Here is a 12,017-nt window from a genome sequence, read left to right on the forward strand (position 1 = left end):
TCCTCAGTTATATGTATAGAGGTCAGGTGATAGCAGCCATATGTATTCCAGGTATTGTACATGCTGCAGACTTCTCTCATATCCCCTCAGTTATATGTATAGAGGTCAGGTGATAGCAGCCATATGTATTCCAGGTATTGTACATGCTGCAGACTTCTCTCATATCCCCTCAGTTATATGTATAGAGGTCAGGTGATAGGGCAGCCATATGTATTCCAGGTATTGTACATGCTGCAGACTTCTCTCATACCCCTCAGTTATATGTATAGAGGTCAGGTGATAGGGCAGCCATATGTATTCCAGGTATTGTACATGCTGCAGACTTCTCTCATATCTCCTCAGTTATATGTATAGAGGTCAGGTTATAGCAGCCATATGTATTCCAAGTATTGTACATGCTGCAGACTTCTCTCATATCCCCTCAGTTATATGTATAGAGGTCAGGTGATGGGGCAGCCATATGTATTCCAGGTATTGTAGGTGCTGCAGACTTCTCTCATATCCCCTCAGTTATATGTATAGAGGTCAGGTGATAGCAGCCATATGTATTCCAGGTATTATAGGTGCTGCAGACTTCTCTCATATCCCCTCAGTAATATGTATAGAGGTCAGGTGATAGCAGCCATATGTATTCCAAGTATTGTACATGCTGCAGACTTCTCTCATATCCCCTCAGTTATATGTATAGAGGTCAGGTGATAGCAGCCATATGTATTCCAGGTATTGTGCATGCTGCAGACTTCTCTCATATCCCCTCAGTTATATGCATAGAGGTTGGGTGATAGCAGCCATATGTATTCCAGATATTGTAGGTGCTGCAGACTTCTCTCATATCTCCTCAGTTATGTGTATAGAGGTCAGGTGATAGCAGCCATATGTATTTCAGGTATTGTGCATGCTGCAGACTTCTCTCATACCCCTCAGTTATATGTATAGAGGTTAGGTGATAGCAGCCATATGTATTCCAGGTATTGTACATGCTGCAGACTTCTCTCATATCTCCTCAGTTATACAGTCCTATGAAAAAGTTTGGGCACCCCTATTAATCTTAATCATTTTTTGTTCTAAATATTTTGGTGTTTGCAACAGCCATTTCAGTTTGATATATCTAATAACTGATGGACACAGTAATATTTCAGGATTGAAATGAAGTTTATTGTACTAACAGAAAATGTGCAATATGCATTAAACCAAAATTTGACCGGTGCAAAAGTATGGGCACCCTTATCATTTTATTGATTTGAATACTCCTAACTTCTTTTTACTGACTTACTGAAGCACAAAATTGGTTTTGTAACCTCAGTGAGCTTTGACCTTCATAACCAGATGTATCCAATCATAAGAAAAGGTATTTAAGGTGGCCAATTGCAAGTTGTTCTCCTATTTGAATCTCCTCTGAAGAGTGGCATCATGGGCTACTCAAAACAACTCTCAAATGATCTGAAAACAAAGATTGTTCAACATAGTTGTTCAGGGGAAGGATACAAAACGTTGTCTCAGAGATTTAACCTGTCAGTTTCCACTGTGAGGAACATAGTAAGGAAATGGAAGACCACAGGGACAGTTCTTGTTAAGCCCAGAAGTGGCAGGCCAAGAAAAATATCAGAAAGGCAGAGAAGAAGAATGGTGAGAACAGTCAAGGACAATCCACAGACACCTCCAAAGAGCTGCAGCATCATCTTGCTGCAGATGGTGTCACTGTGCATCGGTCAACTATACAGCGCACTTTGCACAAGGAGAAGCTGTATGGGAGAGTGATGAGAAAGAAGCCGTTTCTGCACGTACGCCACAAATAGAGTTGCCTGAGGTATGAAAAAGCACATTTGGACAAGGCAGCTTCATTTTGGAAACAAAAATTGAGTTGTTTGGTTATAAAAAAAAGGCGTTATGCATGGCGTCCAAAAAGAAACAGCATTCCAAGAAAAACACATGCTACCCACTGTAAAATTTGGTGGAGGTTCCATCATGCTTTGGGGCTGTGTGGCCAATGCCGGCATCGGGAATCTTGTTAAAGTTGAGAGTCGCATGGATTCCACTCAGTATCAGCAGATTCTTGAGAATAATGTTCAAGAATCAGTGATGAAGTTGAAGTTACGCCGGGGATGGATATTTCAGCAAGACAATGATCCAAAACACCGCTCCAAATCCTCAGGCATTCATGCAGAGGAACAATTACAATGTTCTGGAATGGCCATCCCAGTCCCCAGACCTGAATATCATTGAACATCTGTGGGATGATTGGAAGCGGGCTGTCCATGCTCGGCGACCATCTAACTGAACTGAACTTGAATTGTTTGTCCAAAATCCCTTCATCCAGGATCCAGGAACTGATTAAAAGCTACAGGAAGCGACTAGAGGCTGTTATCTTTGCAAAAGGAGGATCTACTAAATATTAATGTCACTTTTCTGTTGAGGTGCCCATATTTTTGCACCGGTCAAATTTTGGTTTAATGCATATTGCACATTTTCTGTTAGTACAATAAACCTCATTTCAATCCTGAAATATTACTGTGTCCATCAGTTATTAGATATATCAAACTGAAATGGCTGCTGCAAACACCAAAATATTTAGAACTAAAAATGATTAAGATTAATAGGGGTGCCCAAACTTTTTCATAGGACTGTATGTATAGAGGTCAGGTGATAGGGCAGCCATATGTATTCCAGGTATTGTAGGTGCTGCAGACTTTTCTCATATCCCCTCAGTTATATGTGTAGAGGGCAGGAGGTCGGGGTTCAGGTGGATGCACAACTAATATCATGTTTATGTTTTGTTTGGTCAGATGGGCGTCTTCTGCACTCGCTCACCCCTCTGACGATGGGCGGTTTCTTGGTTCTTGGAGGTCGATTCTCTCCCTCTCGTCCAGCTGCTGAAGCCCAGATTCTCACCTATGAGAAGGTTGCTGGTGCTGTTACCATAACACGGAGACATCTGCCCCTGGAGCTCCGGCGATGGAGACACACAGCCACTGAGGTCTCTCTCTGCGGTAAAGAATCTTCCAGTCGTTGTCACTGGTGTTCCTTGTGTAGTTTAATGAGAGGCAAATTAATTTGAGGGTACGTACTAGCTACGGTGTGCCCTCCAGCTCCTAGCACCTTTTGGGGGGGGGGAGGAGTAATACTCTGGTTCCCAGCTTCTTCTGGGGGGTTATAATAATAAAAGAGCAATCAAGATCTAAGACTTAACATTTAATTCTATAAGTTTACACACATATATATATAAGTATACACAGAAATATATCAAAAAGTCTCACATCTGACATGTCACCTCATAGAAGACAATGGAACAACTCCGACCACCGAATAGTTTACAGCGGACACGGCGGTCCCAAGTGAGGTCACCAATCACACTGACCCGACTTCAATCCGTGATAGGAAAATTCCAAAAGAGAGTGAAATCTAGAGAATAACGACAGTCCCTATAGGATAGTCATGGGAAGGGACTAACATCACCCCAAAGCCTAATACAGGGTCACCGCCCTACACAGCCAGTGCCCTGCCCGTAACCTCACCCTAATACAGGGTCACCGCCCTACACAGCCAGTGCCCTGACCGTAACCTCACCCTAATACAGGGTCACCGCCCTACATAGCCAGTGCCCTGCCCGTAACCTCACCCTAATACAGGGTCACCGCCCTACATAGCCAGTGCCCTGCCCGTAACCTCACCCTAATACAGGGTCACCGCCCTACATAGCCAGTGCCCTGACCGGAACCTCACCCTAATACAGGGTCACCGCCCTACACAGCCAGTGCCCTGCCCGTAACCTCACCCTAATACAGGGTCACCGCCCTACACAGCCAGTGCCCTGCCCGTAACCTCACCCTAATACAGGGTCACCGCCCTACATAGCCAGTGCCCTGCCCGTAACCTCACCCTAATACAGGGTCACCGCCCTACATAGCCAGTGCCCTGACCGGAACCTCACCCTAATACAGGGTCACCGCCCTACACAGCCAGTGCCCTGACCGGAACCTCACCCTAATACAGGGTCACCGCCCTACATAGCCAGTGCCCTGCCTGTAACCTCACCCTAATACAGGGTCACCGCCCTACATAGCCAGTGCCCTGACCGGAACCTCACCCTAATACAGGGTCACCGCCCTACACAGCCAGTGCCCTGACCGGAACCTCACCCTAATACAGGGTCACCGCCCTACATAGCCTGTGTCCTGCCTGTAACCTCACCCTAATACAGGGTCACCGCCCTACACAGCCAGTGCCCTGACCGGAACCTCACCCTAATACTTGGTCACCGCCCTACATAGCCAGTGCCCTGACCGGAACCTCACCCTAATACAGGGTCACCGCCCTACATAGCCAGTGCCCTGCCTGTAACCTCACCCTAATACAGGGTCACCGCCCTACATAGCCAGTGCCCTGACCGGAACCTCACCCTAATACAGGGTCACCGCCCTACACAGCCAGTGCCCTGACCGGAACCTCACCCTAATACAGGGTCACCGCCCTACACAGCCAGTGCCCTGCCCGTAACCTCACCCTAATACAGGGTCACCGCCCTACACAGCCAGTGCCCTGACCGTAACCTCACCCTAATACAGGGTCACCGCCCTACACAGCCAGTGCCCTGACCGGAACCTCACCCTAATACAGGGTCACCGCCCTACACAGCCAGTGCCCTGACCGGAACCTCACCCTAATACAGGGTCACCGCCCTACACAGCCAGTGCCCTGACCGGAACCTCACCCTAATACAGGGTCACCGCCCTACACAGCCAGTGCCCTGCCCGTAACCTCACCCTAATACAGGGTCACCGCCCTACATAGCCAGTGCCCTGCCTGTAACCTCACCCTAATACAGGGTCACCGCCCTACATAGCCAGTGCCCTGACCGGAACCTCACCCTAATACAGGGTCACCGCCCTACACAGCCAGTGCCCTGACCGGAACCTCACCCTAATACAGGGTCACCGCCCTACATAGCCAGTGCCCTGAGCGGAACCTCACCCTAATACAGGGTCACCGCCCTACACAGCCAGTGCCCTGACCGGAACCTCACCCTAATACAGGGTCACCGCCCTACACAGCCAGTGCCCTGCCTGTAACCTCACCCTAATACAGGGTCACCGCCCTACACAGCCAGTGCCCTGACCGGAACCTCACCCTAATACAGGGTCACCGCCCTACATAGCCAGTGCCCTGCCCGTAACCTCACCCTAATACAGGGTCACCGCCCTACATACCCAGTGCCCTGCCTGTAACCTCACCCTAATACAGGGTCACCGCCCTACATACCCAGTGCCCTGCCCGTAACCTCACCCTAATACAGGGTCACCGCCCTACATAGCCAGTGCCCTGCCCGTAACCTCACCCTAATACAGGGTCACCGCCCTACACAGCCAGTGCCCTGACCGGAACCTCACCCTAATACAGGGTCACCGCCCTACACAGCCAGTGCCCTGACCGGAACCTCACCCTAATACAGGGTCACCGCCCTACATAGCCAGTGCCCTGACCGGAACCTCACCCTAATACAGGGTCACCGCCCTACACAGCCAGTGCCCTGACCGGAACCTCACCCTAATACAGGGTCACCGCCCTACATAGCCAGTGCCCTGACCGGAACCTCACCCTAATACAGGGTCACCGCCCTACACAGCCAGTGCCCTGCCTGTAACCTCACCCTAATACAGGGTCACCGCCCTACACAGCCAGTGTCCTGCCCGTAACCTCACCCTAATACAGGGTCACCGCCCTACATAGCCAGTGCCCTGCCTGTAACCTCACCCTAATACAGGGTCACCGCCCTACATAGCCAGTGCCCTGACCGGAACCTCACCCTAATACAGGGTCACCGCCCTACACAGCCAGTGCCCTGACCGGAACCTCACCCTAATACAGGGTCACCGCCCTACACAGCCAGTGCCCTGCCCGGAACCTCACCCTAATACAGGGTCACCGCCCTACACAGCCAGTGCCCTGACCGGAACCTCACCCTAATACAGGGTCACCGCCCTACACAGCCAGTGCCCTGCCCGGAACCTCACCCTAATACAGGGTCACCGCCCTACATAGCCAGTGCCCTGCCCGTAACCTCACCCTAATACAGGGTCACCGCCCTACACAGCCAGTGCCCTGACCGTAACCTCACCCTAATACAGGGTCACCGCCCTACATAGTCAGTGCCCTGCCTGTAACCTCACCCTAATACAGGGTCACCGCCCTACACAGCCAGTGCCCTGACCGGAACCTCACCCTAATACAGGGTCACCGCCCTACATAGCCAGTGCCCTGACTGGATCCTCACCCTAATACAGGGTCACCGCCCTACATAGCCAGTGCCCTGACCGTAACCTCACCCTAATACAGGGTCACCGCCCTAAACAGCCAGTGCCCTGCCCGTAACCTCACCCTAATACAGGGTCACCGCCCTACACAGCCAGTGCCCTGACCGTAACCTCACCCTAATACAGGGTCACCGCCCTACACAGCCAGTGCCCTGCCCGTAACCTCACCCTAATACAGGGTCACCGCCCTACACAGCCAGTGCCCTGACCGGAACCTCACCCTAATACAGGGTCACCGCCCTACATAGCCAGTGCCCTGCCTGTAACCTCACCCTAATACAGGGTCACCGCCCTACATAGCCAGTGTCCTGCCTGTAACCTCACCCTAATACAGGGTCACCGCCCTACACAGCCAGTGCCCTGACCGGAACCTCACCCTAATACAGGGTCACTGCCCTACATAGCCAGTGCCCTGACCGGAACCTCACCCTAATACAGGGTCACCGCCCTACATAGCCAGTGCCCTGCCCGGAACCTCACCCTAATACAGGGTCACCGCCCTACATAGCCAGTGCCCTGACCGGAATCTCACCCTAATACAGGGTCACCGCCCTACATAGCCAGTGCCCTGCCCGTAACCTCACCCTAATACAGGGTCACCGCCCTACATAGCCAGTGCCCTGCCCCTAACCTCACCCTAATACAGGGTCACCGCCCTACATAGCCAGTGTCCTGACCGGAACCTCACCTTAATACAGGGCCACCGCCCTACATAGCCAGTGCCCTGACTGGATCCTCACCCTAATACAGGGTCACCGCCCTACATAGCCTGTGTCCTGACCGGAACCTCACCCTAATACAGGGTCACCGCCCTACACAGCCAGTGCCCTGACCGGAACCTCACCCTAATACAGGGTCACCGCCCTACATAGCCAGTGCCCTGACTGGAACCTCACCCTAATACAGGGTCACCGCCCTACATAGCCAGTGCCCTGACTGGAACCTCACCCTAATACAGGGTCACCGCCCTACATACCCAGTGCCCTGCCCGTAACCTCACCCTAATACAGGGTCACCGCCCTACATAGCCAGTGCCCTGACCGTAACCTCACCCTAATACAGGGTCACCGCCCTACACAGCCAGTGCCCTGACCGGAACCTCACCCTAATACAGGGTCACCGCCCTACACAGCCAGTGCCCTGACCGGAACCTCACCCTAATACAGGGTCACCGCCCTACATAGCCAGTGCCCTGCCCGTAACCTCACCCTAATACAGGGTCACCGCCCTACACAGCCAGTGCCCTGCCCGTAACCTCACCCTAATACAGGGTCACCGCCCTACACAGCCAGTGCCCTGACCGTAACCTCACCCTAATACAGGGTCACCGCCCTACATAGCCAGTGCCCTGACCGGAACCTCACCCTAATACAGGGTCACCGCCCTACACAGCTAGTGCCCTGACTGTAACCTCACCCTAATACAGGGTCACCGCCCTACACAGCCAGTGCCCTGACCGGAACCTCACCCTAATACAGGGTCACCGCCCTACATAGCCAGTGCCCTGACCGGAACCTCACCCTAATACAGGGTCACCGCCCTACATAGCCAGTGCCCTGACCGGAACCTCACCCTAATACAGGGTCACCGCCCTACATAGCCTGTGTCCTGACCGGAACCTCACCCTAATACAGGGTCACCGCCCTACATAGCCAGTGCCCTGCCTGTAACCTCACCCTAATACAGGGTCACCGCCCTACATAGCCAGTGCCCTGACCGGAACCTCACCCTAATACAGGGTCACCGCCCTACATAGCCAGTGCCCTGACCGGAACCTCACCCTAATACAGGGTCACCGCCCTACATAGCCAGTGCCCTGCCCGTAACCTCACCCTAATACAGGGTCACCGCCCTACACAGCCAGTGCCCTGACCGTAACCTCACCCTAATACAGGGTCACCGCCCTACATAGTCAGTGCCCTGCCCGTAACCTCACCCTAATACAGGGTCACCGCCCTACATAGCCAGTGCCCTGACCGGAACCTCACCCTAATACAGGGTCACCGCCCTACATAGCCAGTGCCCTGCCCGGAACCTCACCCTAATACAGGGTCACCGCCCTACATAGCCAGTGCCCTGCCTGTAACCTCACCCTAATACAGGGTCACCGCCCTACACAGCCAGTGCCCTGACCGGAACCTCACCCTAATACAGGGTCACCGCCCTACATAGCCAGTGCCCTGCCTGTAACCTCACCCTAATACAGGGTCACCGCCCTACACAGCCAGTGCCCTGACCGGAACCTCACCCTAATACAGGGTCACCGCCCTACATAGCCAGTGCCCTGCCCGTAACCTCACCCTAATACAGGGTCACCGCCCTACACAGCCAGTGCCCTGCCCGTAACCTCACCCTAATACAGGGTCACCGCCCTACATAGCCAGTGCCCTGACCGGAACCTCACCCTAATACAGGGTCACCGCCCTACATAGCCAGTGCCCTGCCCGGAACCTCACCCTAATACAGGGTCACCGCCCTACATAGCCAGTGCCCTGCCTGTAACCTCACCCTAATACAGGGTCACCGCCCTACATAGCCAGTGCCCTGCCCGGAACCTCACCCTAATACAGGGTCACCGCCCTACATAGCCAGTGCCCTGCCTGTAACCTCACCCTAATACAGGGTCACCGCCCTACACAGCCAGTGCCCTGACCGGAACCTCACCCTAATACAGGGTCACCGCCCTACATAGCCAGTGCCCTGCCTGTAACCTCACCCTAATACAGGGTCACCGCCCTACATAGCCAGTGCCCTGACCGGAACCTCACCCTAATACAGGGTCACCGCCCTACATAGCCAGTGCCCTGCCCGTAACCTCACCCTAATACAGGGTCACCGCCCTACACAGCCAGTGCCCTGACCGTAACCTCACCCTAATACAGGGTCACCGCCCTACATAGTCAGTGCCCTGCCCGTAACCTCACCCTAATACAGGGTCACCGCCCTACATAGCCAGTGCCCTGACCGGAACCTCACCCTAATACAGGGTCACCGCCCTACATAGCCAGTGCCCTGCCCGGAACCTCACCCTAATACAGGGTCACCGCCCTACATAGCCAGTGCCCTGCCTGTAACCTCACCCTAATACAGGGTCACCGCCCTACATAGCCAGTGCCCTGCCCGTAACCTCACCCTAATACAGGGTCACCGCCCTACATAGCCAGTGCCCTGCCCGGAACCTCACCCTAATACAGGGTCACCGCCCTACATAGCCAGTGCCCTGCCCGGAACCTCACCCTAATACAGGGTCACCGCCCTACATAGCCAGTGCCCTGCCTGTAACCTCACCCTAATACAGGGTCACCGCCCTACACAGCCAGTGCCCTGACCGGAACCTCACCCTAATACAGGGTCACCGCCCTACATAGCCAGTGCCCTGCCTGTAACCTCACCCTAATACAGGGTCACCGCCCTACATAGCCAGTGCCCTGCCCGTAACCTCACCCTAATACAGGGTCACCGCCCTACACAGCCAGTGCCCTGCCCGTAACCTCACCCTAATACAGGGTCACCGCCCTACATAGCCAGTGCCCTGACCGGAACCTCACCCTAATACAGGGTCACCGCCCTACATAGCCAGTGCCCTGCCTGTAACCTCACCCTAATACAGGGTCACCGCCCTACATAGCCAGTGCCCTGCCTGTAACCTCACCCTAATACAGGGTCACCGCCCTACATAGCCAGTGCCCTGCCCGGAACCTCACCCTAATACAGGGTCACCGCCCTACATAGCCAGTGCCCTGCCTGTAACCTCACCCTAATACAGGGTCACCGCCCTACATAGCCAGTGCCCTGCCCGGAACCTCACCCTAATACAGGGTCACCGCCCTACATAGCCAGTGCCCTGCCTGTAACCTCACCCTAATACAGGGTCACCGCCCTACACAGCCAGTGCCCTGACCGGAACCTCACCCTAATACAGGGTCACCGCCCTACATAGCCAGTGCCCTGCCTGTAACCTCACCCTAATACAGGGTCACCGCCCTACATAGCCAGTGCCCTGCCCGGAACCTCACCCTAATACAGGGTCACCGCCCTACACAGCCAGTGCCCTGACCGGAACCTCACCCTAATACAGGGTCACCGCCCTACATAGCCAGTGCCCTGCCCGGAACCTCACCCTAATACAGGGTCACCGCCCTACATAGCCAGTGCCCTGCCTGTAACCTCACCCTAATACAGGGTCACCGCCCTACACAGCCAGTGCCCTGACCGGAACCTCACCCTAATACAGGGTCACCGCCCTACATAGCCAGTGCCCTGCCTGTAACCTCACCCTAATACAGGGTCACCGCCCTACATAGCCAGTGCCCTGCCCGTAACCTCACCCTAATACAGGGTCACCGCCCTACATAGTCAGTGCCCTGCCTGTAACCTCACCCTAATACAGGGTCACCGCCCTACATAGCCAGTGCCCTGACCGTAACCTCACCCTAATACAGGGTCACCGCCCTACACAGCCAGTGCCCTGCCCGTAACCTCACCCTAATACAGGGTCACCGCCCTACATAGCCAGTGCCCTGACCGGAACCTCACCCTAATACAGGGTCACCGCCCTACATAGCCAGTGCCCTGCCTGTAACCTCACCCTAATACAGGGTCACCGCCCTACATAGCCAGTGCCCTGCCCGGAACCTCACCCTAATACAGGGTCACCGCCCTACATAGCCAGTGCCCTGCCTGTAACCTCACCCTAATACAGGGTCACCGCCCTACATAGCCAGTGCCCTGCCCGGAACCTCACCCTAATACAGGGTCACCGCCCTACATAGCCAGTGCCCTGCCTGTAACCTCACCCTAATACAGGGTCACCGCCCTACACAGCCAGTGCCCTGACCGGAACCTCACCCTAATACAGGGTCACCGCCCTACATAGCCAGTGCCCTGCCTGTAACCTCACCCTAATACAGGGTCACCGCCCTACATAGCCAGTGCCCTGCCCGGAACCTCACCCTAATACAGGGTCACCGCCCTACATAGCCAGTGCCCTGCCTGTAACCTCACCCTAATACAGGGTCACCGCCCTACACAGCCAGTGCCCTGACCGGAACCTCACCCTAATACAGGGTCACCGCCCTACACAGCCAGTGCCCTGCCTGTAACCTCACCCTAATACAGGGTCACCGCCCTACATAGCCAGTGCCCTGCCCGGAACCTCACCCTAATACAGGGTCACCGTCCTACACAGCCAGTGCCCTGCCCGTAACCTCACCCTAATACAGGGTCACCGCCCTACACAGCCAGTGCCCTGCCTGTAACCTCACCCTAATACAGGGTCACCGCCCTACACAGCCAGTGCCCTGCCCGGAACCTCACCCTAATACAGGGTCACCGCCCTACACAGCCAGTGCCCTGCCCGTAACCTCACCCTAATACAGGGTCACCGCCCTACACAGCCAGTGCCCTGACTGGAACCTCACCCTAATACAGGGTCACCGCCCTACACAGCCAGTGCCCTGACCGGAACCTCACCCTAATACAGGGTCACCGCCCTACACAGCCAGTGCCCTGACCGGAACCTCACCCTAATACAGGGTCACCGCCCTACACAGCCAGTGCCCTGACCGGAACCTCACCCTAATACAGGGTCACCGCCCTACACAGCCAGTGCCCTGACCGGAACCTCACCCTAATACAGGGTCACCGCCCTACATAGCCAGTGCCCTGACCGGAACCTCACCCTAATACAGGGTCACCGCCCTACATAGC

At 54.7% G+C, this 12,017-nt stretch overlaps 1 protein-coding gene across 1 annotated transcript in view; it reads left to right on the forward strand.

The window, feature by feature from the left end:
* The window catches only part of LOC142186341 (tRNA wybutosine-synthesizing protein 4-like), a gene marked incomplete at its 3' end in the record, with an annotated part of 194,440 nt that overhangs the window by 163,205 nt on the left and 19,218 nt on the right, over nt 1-12,017 (forward strand). The window contains exon 11 of the mRNA XM_075261170.1: nt 2,784-2,987. Coding sequence (XP_075117271.1) covers nt 2,784-2,987 — 204 coding nt within the window. The remainder of the gene's footprint in view (nt 1-2,783; nt 2,988-12,017) is intronic.

This window comes from Leptodactylus fuscus, assembly GCF_031893055.1.
Source record: "Leptodactylus fuscus isolate aLepFus1 chromosome 2 unlocalized genomic scaffold, aLepFus1.hap2 SUPER_2_unloc_4, whole genome shotgun sequence".
NCBI lineage: Eukaryota > Metazoa > Chordata > Amphibia > Anura > Leptodactylidae > Leptodactylus > Leptodactylus fuscus.